This window comes from Canis lupus, chromosome 10, assembly GCF_003254725.2.
Source record: "Canis lupus dingo isolate Sandy chromosome 10, ASM325472v2, whole genome shotgun sequence".
Classification (NCBI taxonomy): Eukaryota; Metazoa; Chordata; class Mammalia; order Carnivora; family Canidae; genus Canis; species Canis lupus.
This window is the reverse complement of record NC_064252.1, coordinates 56,090,677-56,108,652: the sequence shown is the minus strand read 5'-3', so window position 1 is coordinate 56,108,652 and position 17,976 is coordinate 56,090,677. Positions and strand designations below refer to the sequence as shown.

The 17,976-nt window shown below is 35.7% G+C and overlaps 1 protein-coding gene across 15 annotated transcripts in view; it reads right to left on the bottom strand.

Moving 5' to 3' along the window:
• Nucleotides 1-17,976, bottom strand: part of ACYP2 (acylphosphatase 2) — a 247,932-nt gene that overhangs the window by 69,908 nt on the left and 160,048 nt on the right. Inside the window, exon 4 of one of the 15 annotated variants that reach the window (XM_049115513.1) lies at nucleotides 8,446-9,616. The exons of the other annotated variants lie outside the window; for them this stretch is intronic. Within the exon in view, the coding sequence (XP_048971470.1) occupies nucleotides 9,562-9,616 (55 nt within the window). The 3' untranslated portion in view covers nucleotides 8,446-9,561. Of the gene's footprint in view, nucleotides 1-8,445; nucleotides 9,617-17,976 lie in introns of those variants that run through there. 15 annotated transcript variants of the gene reach the window in all.

Below are 17,976 nucleotides of genomic sequence, written 5' to 3'. Positions count from 1 at the left end.
GAAGCCAGAATTAGTGAACTTATTTTATAAAGTGAGTAAAATAAAGGAAATAAAAAGTCATTTACTCCAAACTCTTATAAGAAAGAGTTAAATAAGAAACCCAGTCCTTAAACATCTAATTCTCAGCTAAACTGCCTTTGGAAAAAGAAAAACTTGTTGCTCACTCTATGTAAAAAGAAACTCTAAATATATACATGTACTAAGGTTGGATTTCAAACTGAATACATCCTAACATGAACTGTCCAATTTGGAATGCTAAAGCAGTCAACTATCAAATTCAACTCAGTTTCAATATTTATACCTAGTGGCTTACAGACTGAGCTTCAGATTCTATGTACCTTCACCAAAATAAACTCTTACCCAATTCATAGACTTATGCAGTTTTCCATTACTCCAGCCAAATGTATTGATACAAATCCGAAATCTGTTTTTAAAAATGTGATCCTATTTCTTTAAGCATCAAAATGAGTGTGCTACTAAGACTCGGCCTGTTCAGAACCTCTAATCTGAAATTATGTTTTACTCTGTGCTTGCTGATAAGTGTTGATTCATGGTAAGGGAGTGGTGAGGGAAGTAGCCACTGCCAAATCTAAAGCTGGGGTAAGAACATCAATCAGAGAAGACTCTGTGTTCCATTCCTAGGGCTGAACTCTATCACCTCTTCTAGCATTTACTCCTCCTCTCTGTGGTTTCACTTAGGGATTGATTACCCCTATGCATCTTGTGACCCACGGCCTATGAATTCCCCTGTTACTTTTCAGGAGTAGATCACAGAAGTACATTCACCTGTGTTTGAAATGAACCCTTCTTTCTTACCAGAAATGGCTCAACTCTTCCTGACATCAACATATTATTATTGAAAGTTCAATACTGTAAATTCTTTGTCCTTCCTGACCCTGCCCTTTCTTACTGCCTGCAGCCAGTAATAACAGACTGTCTATCAGAGCAAAACAGGGGACTCACAAAGGCACATAACAATTCCAGATGCTTAACATCTTTAAAAGATGGGTCCAGACTCAGCCAAGAGAATCCATTTTTGCTCACTTGGGTACTTAAATATTTTTTGTTTTGAATTCTGATCGTGCGGTTGGCTACCATCTCCCAAAGAATTCAGTACATTGTGTGACTTAATGGTAACACTGAGTATTTGGGCCATACTGGTGCCACTGTGGGATTTATACCGTAAGTACAAAGACCAGCATGTTTACACAAGACTTCATCTTCAGACAAACTTTCCCATATTTCCTCTAAATATTTAGGTTAAAGTAGGCACCAAAGTAGAAATTCTACTGGAGTAAGACAGCAGTTAGATACAGTAGAGAATCCGATTTAATACCAGATAACTCCCCAACTCCCTGGATTTTCTGTAGTTTTTAATACTAGATTAGCTTCCTTACATTACTTGGCATTTTCTGGAATGTCTCCACTCTCTGTTGTTGTATACCCTGAAAACGAACTGCTTTTAAATTATTCTTCCAAGAAAGTAGTAAGTTGGTAAGAAATCCTTAAGGCATTTTAGAGTAAAAAAAATGATTACCATTAACTGGAAGTAATCTTTGTCATTGGGGCCTCGTTAATATGAATAATTATCCACTCATTTCTTTTTAAAATGGCCAAAGATAAAGCTCACCAGCAATTGAACTTGTGAATACAAAAGAAAGATTTAGTGTCCAGTAGGAACACAAGCAATAGAATAGAATCTCATCCTGACAGTGTCCTTGCAAACTGAAAAGAGCATATGAGAAACATGAAATATGACAAAACTGTAAAGAAAACACTAGTCCTGTCACTCCTCATCTATTAAAATTAAAAACAAAGTATACTCAGGGACCAGGCTAATCTCTGTATCATTCCCGTTTTAGTGTATGTGTTGCCCAAGCAAGCACAAATCAAAACCACAATGAGATACCACCTGACACCCCTCAGAATGGCTGAATTCAAGAAGACAATAAATGACATGTGTTAGGATGTGGAGAAAAGGGAACTCTCATGTACTGTTGGTGGGAATGCAAACTGGTACAGCCACTGTGGAGAACACAGTGGAGGTTCCTCAAAAAATTAAAAATAATTACCATATGGTTCACTAATTCCGCTAGTGGGTATCTATCTACCCAAAGAAAATGAAAATACTTATTTGAAAAGATACATGCACTCCTATGTTAACTGCAGTATTATTTACAATAGCCAAGATATGGAAGGAACCTGAAGGTCCATGAACAGATGAATGGATAAGGAAGACATTAAGATACTGGATAAAGAAACTATTTGAGATGATACTCAAATTTAAAAGAAATTTTTTAAAGAAAAAAGTATGATTATAGAATTTTGGTTGTCACCAACCTTTTTAAACACCCTTAATTTTGTTTTATTTAAACAGTTAAAAATATGGTGGATTATTATTTTTTTATTTAGGTATATATTTGCACACAATGTTACATTAGTTTCAGGTGTATAACATGATTTCCACGAGTCTAAAACATATGCTATACTTCGCGACAAGTATAGGTTAAATTACCCTATTCAATGATGGAGAAAATATGCAAGACCCAGTCACAATAACCAGTTCTTTTCTGTTCCAATCACATGCTGCCCAGCCCTTCCCCAGCTCACCCCTGCTAGGGATGCACAGTCATGTTGTCCATCGCTGGACTGGAAACTGCTGGAGGGCAAGATCTGTATCCTGTCATTGTGGGTATCCCTAGTGACTATCATGGCACCCGGCCCGTTGTAAACACTCAACATTACTGAAATGACTGGAATTGGCATTCACTAGGGCCAGTGAAAGAGACCTGTCATTGCTGTGCCCCACGTTGGTGGTACCCTCCCTGCCACCTTTCAATTTCAATTTAGGATTTGAAGATTCCTTTTTCAACCACACTGCGGAAATGAATTTAAGAGAAACCTTCCTTCTTCTCCATCCTGCTTACTCTTGTGCTCCACAAATATAATCACTAATGTCTATAGATACTGTATAATACAAAGTACTTTCCCATTTACTGTTTTTATCTGATCCTTACTTACAACCTTTCGAGACAGGCAAGGCAAATACAATCCCTCTGTAACACATAGGGAATAAGAAGTTTAAGAAAGGTTAAAGAATTTGGTCAAGGACACACAAAGGTAAAATGTTATTTTTGCAATCTTAGAAGTAAGACCTCACTAACACCAGTGTCCCAATGAGGAATCTTGAGACATCCCACTTTCAAATGCATCTCACTTCTGGGATCTACCCCATCTTTCATTCACTCCCTTTTATTACTCCTTACATGTTTGAAACATGCCCCAATACAACACTTTAATTAAGAAAATAATGTTTGTTAAGTAAAAAAACAAACAACAACAACAACAAAAAGTACCACTATAACCATGAAATATTAAAAAAAAAAAACATGATGAGATGAGCACTGGGTGTTATACTATATGTTGGCAAATTGAACTTAAATTTTTTAAAAAATATACTGTTTATACAATTAAAAAAAAAAACCTGAGTTCCTCCAACAAATTCTTAAGGCCAGCATCTTTGGTAAGGTTTTATTTAAAGGAACTAACGTCTGCCGAATTACTAGGAAAATTGCTTCATAAATTAAAAATGAACCAATGAATATTGTATTAGAAATGAGTGAGAATTAGTTTTTAGTCAACTGGTTTTTAGATTTCTCCTATTAAGAATAATTCTGACAGGAATTAAAATTTTAGTGGCCAATCATACAAGACAAGACAGTAGTCTGGGCTTCTCCAGAAGCAGAAAGCAGTTCTTCAACCATGTCTCATACAGTGTTGTAGAAGCAAGGGCTTTAGACTCTTTGAAGTTATACCAGTAGCGAAATTCTAGGATCATAAACAAACCAAGCTCTCAACCTCCTAAAATTCACTCTGAATAGCTAATAGAAAAAGTGGTCTGAAAAAAGAACAGAAAAAGCTTATATTTGGATTTATTCTGTAATTTTTGTAAATCACATTTTTGGAAAGAGGTAGGAAGTAAAATTCTAAATATAGGCTTTTTCTTAGTTATGTAAAATATTTTATTTCTAATCTAAGAAGAGTAGCTCTTTCTTATATTAGTTTTCAGTTCTCACCATTTAAGGTTGAACAAAATTGTTGATGTTGAAAATGCAATGAAATTCAAGTCAAAATCAAGCTAACTGGGGGCTGTCACACTGATGGAACTAATTCCAACTTTTGCTGTTTTCCCAGGAGAGTCTATTTTTGCCTTTAATGAGATAGAGACAAGGCAGGCACACCGTGATGCTCCAGTCTGGGGAGAGAGAGGATTCCCAGAGTTGTCAGGTGCCTGGAATATTGAGGCTGCAAAGGAATAGAAAGATATTCTGCAGAACAGGAGGAGAATTTCGAGAGGGCATTGCAATTAGAGGCAAGAGTGAGAGAGAGAGAATGGTGTAAGACTTTGGGGGTTGCATGGGGATCCTTACTAATGTTCATAAATTACTTGGTGAAGGTGTGTGCTACGGGAACCAGGAAGGACAGAGCTCTCTACACCCAGACTGACAGGGCAGATCAAGGTGGTCTCCAGACACATGGGAGGGGGTTCCTAAGAGCATGAACTTGGAGATTAGCAATAGTGGGGAGAGCTTCAGACTTTCAAAGGCTGTAACACAACTGGGGTCTTTTTTTTTTTTAATTTTATTTATTTATGATAGTCACATAGAGAGAGAGAGAGAGAGAGAGAGAGAGAGAGGCAGAGACACAGGCAGAGGGAGAAGCAGGCTCCATGCACCTGGAGCCTGACGTGGGATTCGATCCCGGGTCTCCAGGATCATGCCCTGGGCCAAAGGCAGGTGCCAAACCGCTGCGCCACCCAGGGATCCCCACAACTGGGGTCTAAGCTAATTACTGATTTCTGAATGCTAAGATGCTTCCAGGTGATACCTGGTTTATATAGCAAATGATGGTTAGGGACAGCACACCAACAAATGTTAGGTAAATCAGTTTGTGAATTCTATCTTCTCTCCTACTTCCACCCTTCCGAGCAGGAACAATACAATGATGAGAGTAGTTTGATCTTTGAAGTCAGATCTCAAGTCAAATCCTAATTCTGTCCCTTCCGGTGAAACTTGAACTAGTCACCTAACTTTTCTGAACTTCAGTTTCTTCATTCCACAAAAATGAATGTAAGACACAACTTTCAATATGGCATAAAATTTGTGGCTCAATAAATATCTGTTTACTGAATGACAGGTTTGCTAGGAGAATAAGATGTGATATTAATGGCCAAGCCCTGAACAAATGTTAGCCATGGTTCCTATGTCATTCCATTTTGTGATTACTTAATGTACCAGCCATGTTTAAAAAGAAGGGGAGGGGTGGGGTTGGGAGAGGAAGTGAGGGAATTCAACAAAGAATTAATCAAATTGCATTTCAGGCATTTTACTCAAAATTTACAATAGCCACTAGCCAAGAGATATACACAATTAGTGTTATGTGCTATTACTTTTCAACTAATAAAGAAGAGAGCTGATAGTTTAGCTGATAGTTTAGTTTATAATTATGCTTTTTCTTAATGAAAATATAGACTGATTTTTTTAATAGACTATACTAGACAGCTATTGCCACAATAATCCTTTATCCCAAACTCAATGGCTTATAACAAGCATTTACTCTCATGCTTATGCCTCTGTATGTTGACTGAAGTTTGGCTGGTCTAGGCAAGGCTTGGTTGAGTAGCTCTGCTTCAGACTGTGGTTGGGCTCAGGCTCCTTCCACCTGTGTTCACTCTGGGAATAGTGGAAGAAGGGGCACCAACATTCCATTGACCAAAGCAATGGCCAAACTAATTATCAGTGGGATGGGAGCTGAACAATCAGAGTAGTCAACAGTGAACAATAAAATTCTAAGTAGTTGAGTATAATCGCATTATATATCTATTTCTACATGGAGTTAAATTTATACTAAGGAATCTCTGAAAGGAAAGATCTTATGGTAATTAAGAGGAAATTTTGGAGACAGAAGGAACTAATGAAGATGAAAATTTCTGATACTCCAATTACTAAATAAATGATGTAACTCGGGCTTCAGATGTTCACTTATAATTAAGTAGGAAATAATTTCAAGCATGTTTTATGTGTTTAATCAAATCAAACTGTCTTCTTATTCAAACTATGTCAAATCATCAAAAGTAATTGATGTCACTATTAAAATAGAAGATAAATCTTTACTATTTAGAGATTTACAGTTGAATAAATATCTGTCATTTTGTAAAATTCTTAAGTGTATTGGGGAAAGCTCTAACATACCCCACTTATTTAAAAGAAACTCTGCAAAATGTACTAAGATTGACTTTAAAAGGCTAATGAAACATTAGGTCAACTTAAGTACTTTGAAGTTTAAGCATTTGCAACAAACTTAAAATTCTAGGTTGAGAAAATAGATATCAAAAGTACATTTAGTCAAAAGAGCACCAATCTGTTTTCAATCATCTTTTTATAAATTATTCAGTGCAAGGTTAGAGAAATGATTTTAATTAAGAAAGATTACACTTGGGTGTTAATATGATACAATATGCTGACATGATATTAAAAATCTATGTGGTGATAACAAAAACAAAGAATTCCTTAGCAATATAAAAAATAAGTTTAACAGAAAATTTGATTTCTAGAGTTCCATTAGTCTGTAATTGGAGACTTCAAATATAACAATATTGGATATCTATTTTAAGTATTGGAGACTCCTTAAAACCAACTGCTTGGTCAAAAGTATTATGAACCATCTTAACTACTGGATAGGAGGTACCACGTTAGATATTAATTCAAATGAATGAATCTGTGAATTATTCTTTTAAACTTTCTCTAATATTAACATGTCCATTGTCATATTTACTTGTTATTTCTTTTCTACTTCCCCCGACTATTCCTCTTTTCAGCAACTTCCAATAGATCTGATCTGAACAAGTCTCAAATCCAAACTTCTCATGGTGGCATACAAAATCCTCCATTGTGTTGTCCCAGCTTATTTTCTCTTGCCCCATAATAGGAGTTCATTACTTTTGCTATACTGGTCTAATGATTCAAAAACATAGTTTAAGCATGTTATTCCTCACTTGGAAAACAGGCATCCGGTACCCCTGTATAATACTTGACCAGTCTTTTAAGGCTCTGCTGAAGTCCTACTACCTCTTGTACTTAAGATTTCCTGGTCAACTCCATCTTTCAGAGAGCTCTTGTATCTCAAATCTTTAGTAGCAGTACTGTCTGACTGTGCATATGAAATTTATCATATAATTGTCTTGACTTGTTGAACTTCTCACGTGTATCTTAACTTCTTGCAGATTTTAATGGCTTGAAGTGTACATTCCATACCCAAGATACATACTCCAGATGGCCCATCCAAGATTCATTCTCCTTTTCTTCCTTATGAATAGAATCCAAATTTTGCTGGGCAACAATGTACCCAGTTAAAAACACTCACCCTCCAGAATTCCTGACAGATGGAAATGTCCTTGTGGCCCTAGTTTTGACTGAAGATATGAGTAGAAGTCTATTTTTAGAGACCTCTAGAAAAGCTACTACTCTCCTGATAGAAAGGAACAAAAATATGAATATGATGCGTGAAGGTGGAAGACCTCCCATGATAAGGACAAAATGTGACATGTTTTATATGGGACCAAAATAACCTGGGACATTCAGGACATCATGGCACCACTGTACCACCCCTAGACTATGTATTTCCAGACTTCTTACTATTTGAGAAAAATAACTCATGTTTCATTAAGCTAGTCTAATTGGATTTCCACCACATAGAGCAACATATGGATCCTAAGTGATAGGTCTTAATACTTTTTACAAATATTTAAATAATTACCAAACAACTGTTCAATGCTTAGCATTGTGCTAATACACAGAAAATACAAAAACACATATGATCTCTGCTCTTCAAAAGTTATTAATTGAAGACATACAAGATATAAATGATCAATTCAAATTGTATGTGAGTCATTTAATATTTACTGAGCATGTGTATATGTGTGTATGTATATATATATACTTATATATCTGTGTATATATATATATATATATATATAACACATACACAGCACACCAGCAGAGAAGAGAAAAGTAAATCAGTCAAGAATTATTCCCTCAAAGAAACTATAATAGAGGGGATCCCTGGGTGGCTCAGCGGTTTAGCACCTGCCTTTGGCCCAGGGCACAATCCTGGAGTCCTGGTATTGAATCCCGCGTCGGGCTCCCAGCATGGAGCCTGCTTCTCCCTCCTCCTGTGTCTCTGCCATTCTCTCTCTATGTCTATCATGAATAAATTTTTTTTAAAAAAGAAATTATAATAGATACATATATCTCTTGTAATATTTATAACATCTTTTGTAAAATCTATCAATATAGATAGGTATCTGATATGTGTTCATAAATACCTATAAGACAATGTGCAGGACTAAACACTATAAAAACAAAGTACAATTGAAATCGAGTTTCAAGGAAGACAAAACTACTTTTAATCAATGACATCAAAAAAGGGCTCTTTTATACAGAGGGTATATTTGTGAAGCACTTTGAAGAATGGGTAAGATGTAGGTCTGTGGAAACAGGGGTTAGTGGAGGAGAGTCTGGGTATTAGGGGACAAGAAAGAAGGAAGAAAAATTGATAAGGTTTTGGGCTAGGATAATGGTGGAATTACAGAAATAAGGAACACAGAAGATATATGTTTGGGTGGATATATAAGGGGTTGAGTTTAGGACAACACTTAGTACAAAATAAATAGCTGAAAAACAGGCTTTCCTTCAACCCTTATCCAGTTATTCTACTCTCTACTCCTTTCCACATTCTGCTAAAGGTGTTTCACTTTTACATCATCATCTTTATTCTAAGCTGATTTTACTATCTTTAAAACTGCATATAAAATAAATACTCAAAGGGTGCCTGGGTGGATCAGTGGGTTGGGCATCTGCCTTCTCCTCGGATCATGATCTTGGAGTCCTGGGATAGAGCCCTGCATCAGGCTCCCTGTTCAGTGCTCCCTCCTCTTCCTGTGCTCTCTCTTGCTTTCTCTCAAATAAATACAATAAAAATAAATACCCAACACAATTAAACTCTTGGCTGTTGAAATTTAAGGTATTCAAAATCAAATAAAATTTAAATTTAGTTTTCAAATTTCAGTTTTCTCATTAGCCACATTTCAAGTTGTCAAATGGCCACATGTATGGGACTTTGGGAAAATACCCTACTGAACAGTGACAACCTAGAGTCTTTCTCTCTCAAGTAAGGAATTAAACGAGGAAGTCCAGTTATTTCAACACTTTGCTACAACAGGTTTGAACCTAACACAATGGGTCAAGAAGAGGAAATGAGATCTAATGGAAAAAAATAATAGTCTCCACAAAAAAGCCAGAAAAATAAAATAAAAATCTATTGGAATAAATAAAAGTTTAAAAACTAGGATATAAAACAAATATAATCAAATTCACATATATTTGTATTAACAACAATCACAAAGAGAGGAGCACCCAGGTGCCTCAGTTGCTTGGAGGTCTGCCTTTGGCTCAGGTCATGATTCCAGGGTCCTGGGATCCAGCCCCAAGTCAGGCTCCCTGCTCAGCCGGGAGTCTGCTTCTCCCTCTCCCTCTGCCATTCCTCCTGCTTGTGCTCTCTATGTCAAATAAATATATAAATAAACAAATCTTTTAAAAAAGATAGAGAAAAAGGTCCTATTCACAATATCAACAAAGAATAAAATATTTTGCAATAAACTTAAAAATATGCAATAACTATATGAATAAAACTAAAAAATGTCATTTGGAAGTAAAATAAAGATGAATAGATATAGATATGTTTTATATGATGTTTTTCCACATTTATTGAGAAATAATTGACATAATATTGTGTATGTTTAAGGCATACGATGTGATGACATGATATACAGATATTGTGATATTACCACAATAAGGTTGATTAATACATCCACTACCTCACATAGGTAGTTACCTCACATAATTACATTTTGTGTGTGATGAAAACATCTAAGATCTACTCTCTTAGTAACTTTCAATTATAGACTATAGTACCATTAACTATAGTCACCATAGTTTAGAATTGGTGGAAAATATTATAAATATGTTAATCTCCCCAAATTAATCTTTACATTTAACATACTACCAATAAAAAAATCAAGTTGCAAAATAAATTGTAACTTGACAAATTATTCTCAAATTTATCTGGAAGATGACAGGCTGTAAGCCTAGCCAAGAAACTTTAAGAGGTTTGGCTCAAATGGACATCAAATGAAGAATATTATAAACAAAAAATAAAACAATACACCCAGATCTTACACAGGAAGAGAATATATCAATGAAATAAATTTTAAATGTCTAGGAACATATCTAATTATTTATATGGATCAGTGTTTATGACCAAACAGCATCTCATATTGGTGGAGGGATAAATTATTTAACAAAGGGTTTTAGAAAAAAATAAACTTAGCTTTCTGTCTCATATTGGTTAAAGTTTTTAGTGGTAAATTAGAAACCAACAAAGTACTAGGGAAAAAAACAGTGCTGAATAATTTTTTTTAATTTGCATTGAGAAGGAATTCCTAAGCATGATCCCAAAAACAGAAACCATAACAAGAGAGATTATACTCCTAAAAATGGACAACTTATGTATGGTACAAACCTTACCATAAACAATTATAAGAGAATTTTTTTAATCATCATGAATTTTGTTAAATAATGTATTTTATATATTTATATATATTTATTGTATTATTGTATTGTATATTTATTTTATATATTTAAATATATATTAATATATATTTATTTATATATTTATGGAATGTCACACAGCCTTTATTAATAATGGGGATATCTATTTACTGACATGGAAAGATACACACAAAGATTATACATAAGCATGTATGGTGTGCTTCCATCTAGTCATAAATTTATATAATTTATAGTGCAATTCAAAGTCTACAAGAATATATACCAAAATCTTAGTATTTGCTATCTCTAGATGGTATTACAATGGGTATTTTTTTATTTTAATTATTAAAATTTTAAAATCTTCTATTTTTTCTACAAGTAAATACATGTTACCTGGCTATTAAGTATTTTTAAATTCTTGTGGTGAAAACAGCCAAGACACATACACACACACACACACACACACACACAAAGGTACCTTCTATTAAAATGTGATTATTTCTAAGAAGTAGGGTTATAGTTGATTATTTTCTTCTTCACATAGACCTTTTGAATATTTTTGCACAAGAATATATTTACTCTTTCAGTCAAAATAAAGTAAACTTGATTTATCAAGTACCTCTGGCTACTGTGCAGCTAGTGATTACACAACCACTTTATAAAAGGAAACTTGCTGACCCAATGGGCAAACTAATCAATGAGGAATGCACATGACCTTCTCTGCTTCACATTTATTGCCTGGGTCACATATAATAAGCTATATGTTCAAGGTCAGAAATTAAGCCATTTTCTTTATATTCTTTTAGTGTCCTCACTAAATATATATGCTGGGAACAGGAAAGCAGATGGTAAAGGCCTACAAGACAGATTACTACTCATATGATCAAACTGGGTTATTCCAGCCCCAGTAAGGCACAGAGAAATGCACTCTCAGTCAATAGTGCAGGGAATAGGAAATTACATCCAAAGATCCAGGATGACAGTTGAATACAAACTAAAATTGAAAATCAAAACAAAGTAGAAATTCTATGTGCAATTTGATGTATGATCTATGATAACTGTTTCCTGTTATGTGAAAGGCAATCCATCCACTTGGTTATCCAAAGATCATGGTCCCTCTAAATACGTTAGCTAGAGGAACTAGCAAATTTTCCACAAGATTCCTGAATCTCCAAAACTAAAAGTTCAAGCAATACAAAAATCAGTAAGACAAAGCCTCAAGCTTCAAGTGATAAACAATCTAAAACATGCCTCTCCTGAAAAACATGGATGGCCACACCATCACCACTACTACTATACCAAATTCATCCATCCATTCTTCACTCGTTTGTTCCTTCATTCACCTCCAATGAATACCTATGTGCCAAACACCATGGCAGGCAGTGGGGGGAGCTTACAATCAGCCCCTTATCAAATGTAACCATGTTATGCCCTATTGAAATCATGCTAGATCTAAATTACTAAAAATATGTTCAAAAAAGAAAGCAAGCAAAGCAGAGATTCTGGTATCATGAAGAATACAGGTCTGCTCTGCTCGAATTTTCAGGCATCGATCCTGTCTTACCCTTTTGGTCAATTAGAGATGGAAATAAAAAGTCTTGAAATTGTACAAGAAAGAAGCCACTCTATGCAAACCACAGAGAAATTGCAGACATCAGACATCTAAAATGCAAAAAAGGTGGGGGACAAACCTGGTGAGACTAGAGGTAAATTTATTCTTTGGTAAATGAATCACCTCTATTATTTAGAAATTAAATATAACCAGTAGCACATGAAAATGTGAATATCATAGTTTTCAAAGTAAAATAAAACTACAATGTCAAACACAAAACCAACAACAGTGCCCAAAGCCAGGATTAGATACAGATGCAGAAGCAGAGTTGGGGCACCTGGGTTGCTGAGTTGGTTAAGCAACAGACTCTCAGTTTTGGTTCAGGTCAGACCTCAGGGTTGTGAGACTAGGCCCCCGTATCAGGCTCCACACTCAGCTCCAAGTCTGCTTGTGATTCTCTTTTTTCTAACCTTCCCCACTGTAACTTCCCTCATTTGCACATCTGCATGCTCTCTCTCTCTCTCTCTCTCTCTCTCTCTCTCTCACACACACACACATACACACACAGTAAGTAAATAAAAACTTTAACAAAAGAAAGATGACGACACCAAAGCTAAGCTTTGTGGTCAGTCTTTCAGCCCAGCTAAGTATATCCAAATGTTCATAGCCTCAGAAGAACATATGCTAACAGCAGTTAGGTTGTCTGTTAAAACCTAAGACATATCCAAATTCTTTATAATATGTATTCCATAAATAAATTTAAAAGATATTCCATTGTCAGGTCCTAGACAGGTTTAAATATGGATCTAGTGGATTTAAATAGTGTATCTAGAATTGAGACCCTATTCACAAATCTATTTAAAGAGATAGAAATTTGTATTCAGAGCCCAAAGTCTTGTTTTTAGTATCAGTAAGCTACTGAGAACTCTGTGGCAGTATTTCTCAAACTGAAATCTATGGATATGGTATTAGAGGTCTTCAAATTCTGGATGATGGCTTAAAGAAAAATACATGCATTTTGGTTTTTATAACTTTTTAAAAAGGAATATAAAGATAGTCTGCATCTTTTGGATGATCCCCCACGCAACTGCATACTGCCACGAGATTTTTATGCAGTAGTTTGTATGTACTAGTGGGTTTATGCCAGTTAACATCAGGGAAAGCCGTATGCCTGAAAGGTCAGGGGTTCAAATAAGCAGAGTGGTGGAAGAGCCCATATCATCTTTGTGCCAACCATGTATCCTTTCACTGCAAGTACAAAAAATAACTTTTCTATTACTAACACAACAATTACATCAGATGCCTTTTTTTTTTAATAAAGATTTTATTTACTTATTCATGAGAGACACAGAGAGAGGGGCAGAGACACAGGGAGGGAGAAGCAGGCTCCATGCAGGGATCCCGATATGGGACTCCATCCCAGGACCCCGGGATCATGCCCAAGCCAAAGGCAGACGCTCAACCGCTGAGCCACCCATGCGTCCCAAGATGTATATTTAATGAAGATGTCAGGCTAACTTTATCAAGTGATGAGGCTTTACAGAGTTTCCCGTATTGCAGCTTTCATGTGCTGTTCCAAGACTGTCAGAGTTTCACTACAGATGAGGCTTGATTAGCCTAACTTCCAGTTATTTCAGGGTAGTAACATTCTTTGAATAACATACTTACGTAAACAAGGCATTTGTTGAGTCTTATCAGAATCCGAATACAGAAACGGATGAATGACACAACTAGACTGGGGTGACATCTTTCTGCTGTGAGCCCCCATATCAACAGCTATTTTAGCAAAACGCCATCTCTCATCCCATCAAATCCATGTGGATGTGCCTTTAATTGTAATACTTATTTGAACTCTACGGCTTTCATAGTCCTATTTATATGTAATATGCAAACTTGTTTTGGTTTTATTTAGTCTAGGAGTTATAAAGTATAAAAGACTATATTGTAGTTTTAAGTTTGCGCATATTAAGTAACAGAGTGAACTGAAGTAAAATAAGTAATTTAAGTAATATAATAATTTCAGTCAACACTGGAGTTCGCAGGGATTTTACTTCTCTTCAGCAAGGTGGGACAAATCCCTCAGTTTGAGGAACTCTGCTTTATGGCACATTAATCTTATCTAAGATTTAAGAGAAAAGGAAGCATATTACTATGGTTCTCTGTGGGCAGCTTAAATTTTACTTGTCTATTTCAAAGTAAGTTAGTTGCTCTGTGTCCTTGCTTCTGCTTTATTCCTCAACTTCAGGGATCAAAGTAGGAGGCCATCCAGAGATGACCAGAAATGGTTGGACACGATCAGGAAAAGGAACTCTTTTTGTAACAGTCATTATAAAGAATTTTAATTGCTTTCATTTTTATCTCAACTGTCAGTCTCTGCAGGGACAGGGCAGCGTCAAAGCCTGTCACAACTGGGAGGCTTAATAAATTTTTGCCAAATAAAGGAATGAACCATTCCAGGTTATTCTCTCAATTCCTCTTACTCCAGTCTAGTTCCAAGAAAATGCATCAGAACAATGTCTTTTAACTCTATAAGAAATACTCCACAAGAAGAGAATTTGATGTTGACTGACCAAACAGCCACAATTGATTAGTAAGTATCAATATCCTTGAACACTAACCTCTGTAGGTGGCTTTCCAAATCATCATCAACAGTCCTAACATGACATGAACAGCATATTCAAATTTTCTGAAGAAAATAAACATGAGACCTTTATCTGCTTTCCATAACAATCATTAACTAGGAAGTAATGAATACATCAACCCAGAACAAGAGTCCAAAAGCCAGGAGTGAATTAAAATAAGCTATGTATATAAAGGCACTATTCAAAATGCTGTAAAATATTTTCTTAATTTACTGGCTCACAAAAATGAAAAGACTTCCTACCTCCCCTCAAATATATTTTAAGAAAACAGATTTAAGACAAAAAAAAAAAAAAAACTTTCTGGGTGGTACTAACTTAGAAGCCAGCAAACGTTCCTAGCTTCATTCTTAAGAACTGATGAAATACATCTGCAAAAATAAACAGCTTGAAAAAGCTGAGCTTGCCAAAAAAAAAAAAGAAGAAGAAGAAGAAGTTTTTGTCATTTCCTCAATACTTTTCTTTCAGAAAGGAGAAATCAAAGGAAAGGCTAATAAACTTTATATTAGGGATTGCCTCAGTGAACATATATGCCCTCCACACACACACAGTCACACAATAAAGTGTGAGAACACAATCTGATAACTAATCTCATAAAATTTGATTTATGACAAAGAATATTGCTCAGGACCATATGCAAGTAACAATTTTTCTCCCTAATTTTTTTTTATAACCAGGACCTATACTAAGCCTTGAAAACACACACACACACACACACACACACAATCTCCCTTTCCTATCAAAGTCTCAAACTAAATTTTTAGCAGACTGTCTAATGAGTTAAGTCAATCACTAAGCAACTATTTTAGTTTGTGCTTCTGCAGCAAAGAGGCTTTGGACTAAGAAAATCATTTCTGTTGTATCCTGCTATTCTGTACAAAAATTAATTTCCTGCCCAACCCTAGGGGTCACATGATACCAGTTAATGGAAAGTCATGTAGAGATCGAGCTCCAACAATTAAAAAGACACACACACAGTAAACTTCCAGTCACTATTCTAAGATTTAAAGAGTAAACTGTGATCATCTGAGGGAAACAATATAGTTGAAGACTGTCACATAAATTGAGAATAACTCTAAGATTAAGGACAGTATATTATTAACAGCAGGATCAGAACTGAAGGGGCAAAAGGAGGGAGGGAGAGAGAGGAAGAAGAGGAGAGAGGAGAACCACTTTAGGATTCTAGAGAAAAAGAGAACTACAAAAAAAAATTTTTTTAACTTGGAGACAAAAATAAAAATTAGAGGGTGGAGTGCAACCTCCGACTGGGTCATGTTAGGTCAAAGGAAAAGCAAGCTCCTCGTGTCCTTGAGCTGAAAAAGCTGGAAGCATACACAAACCACATGAGGAACATAACCCAGAAGATACACTTTATGGATCTGTGGGAGGTCTTGGAACATCCTGTGTTGTAACAATTTTAGGATTTCAGAAATTCTACAGGATAGCCAGTTGATCAGCCTTTTCTCTTTAATGTACCTTTTGGCTAGTATTCTAATTATGTGTTCATGACTGCCTCATAGTGAATTCACACAAAGAACTTGAAAGCTAAGTCTCAAAGAACAAACTGGAACAATACTACTATAGGAGGTTCACCCCTCCTCCCAAAAAGGGGAAAAAATCCAAATTAAGAAAAATGGCTTATGATGTATATGTTTCATGCCCCCCACTTAATTAGAGTACTAAGGTACAAATCGATATCTTTACTACTGCAGAGTTGTGCCAAATATTGAATCCAAGCTACCAAAAAACCTAGCTAGCATTATCTTTAATTTAGGTTCATCCCTACATTGATAAAAATGTATGCAAGATGCCAGTGATGATGAATTTTATGTGTCAACTTGGTTAGACTCTACAGTGCTCAGTTGTTCAGTCAAATACGGGGCTAGATGTTGCTGTAAAGGTATTTTAAGGATGTAATTAGCATTTATAATCAGATTTTAGGTAAAGCAGATTATGCTCCATAATGTGGGTGGGCATCATCCAATCAGGTGAAGACCTTCAGAGCAAAACCTGAGGTTTCCAAGAGAAGAAGGAATTCTGTCTCCAGGCTGCAACTTGGAAATTCTTCCTGAGTTTCCAGTCTTCAGACTAAACACTGCAATATCAGTTCACACCTGAATTTCTAGCCCGGCAGCATTGTCTACAGATTTCAGACTTGCTACTTCCGGTGACAGTAAATCGATTCTATATTTATATGCAGTGTGTGTGTGTGTCTTATAGTATACTAGTATACCACTTAGACACATCCTATTGGCTCTGCTTCCCTGGAGAACTCTGATGAATACAATGCCCAAAACCCTAACCAAAAAGTGATTATCTCATTTATCCTAATTCCAATTTTATAACTAGCAGCAAACATCGCCTATCATCAAATTTTCATGGTTTTCAAAGCACTCAAAGAACCTGTGTTAATATGGAGAGAGCCTACAAATGTTCCCTCTCTGGTTTATAGCTTTTATTACACTTATTAAGAGTTTACAACAGACTGCACCCCCTACAGGGGGACATTTAGTTTGCATTTGTAAATTATATTTTGGAACAACCAACAGCCGGAAAAGATGACAAAGATGATTTGATTAAACCAAAGTGAAATGGCTTGATAAACCTGTTTCAGGGAAACAAGGAAGAGACGTCAGTACCATCCAGAATTTATATAATGCTCATAGGCACCCGGTATCAATAAAGGATGTCATCTCTGAAAACTAGAAGAGTCTTAGGTCTGTCAAAGCATAAAGGATAAATTATCTTGTTTTCAGAGCACCTTTTAGTATATTAGTTTTGAATCAAACACAATAGAGGTATCACTAATTATACCTATAGCAAAGTGACAGGCAACCTAATTAAGTGAAAACATACAACAGGCTTTGGGTAGAAACATTTTATAAACACCATAGGACTTGCGGGAAAGAACTTTTTAATTGACTAGAAAACAATGCCAAGCCATCCTCTGGGTGCAGCCAGCAATGACAATAAATAACAGATCTAAATTGCAATTCATGACACATGCCTCTAATTCCCAGTATCATCCATTACAAGTATTTAAGAAAATGACTGGCAAACAAATTATAGTGACATCTTGAGCCCAAGTTCCTCAACTTAAAACCCAATGCCTTCAAGA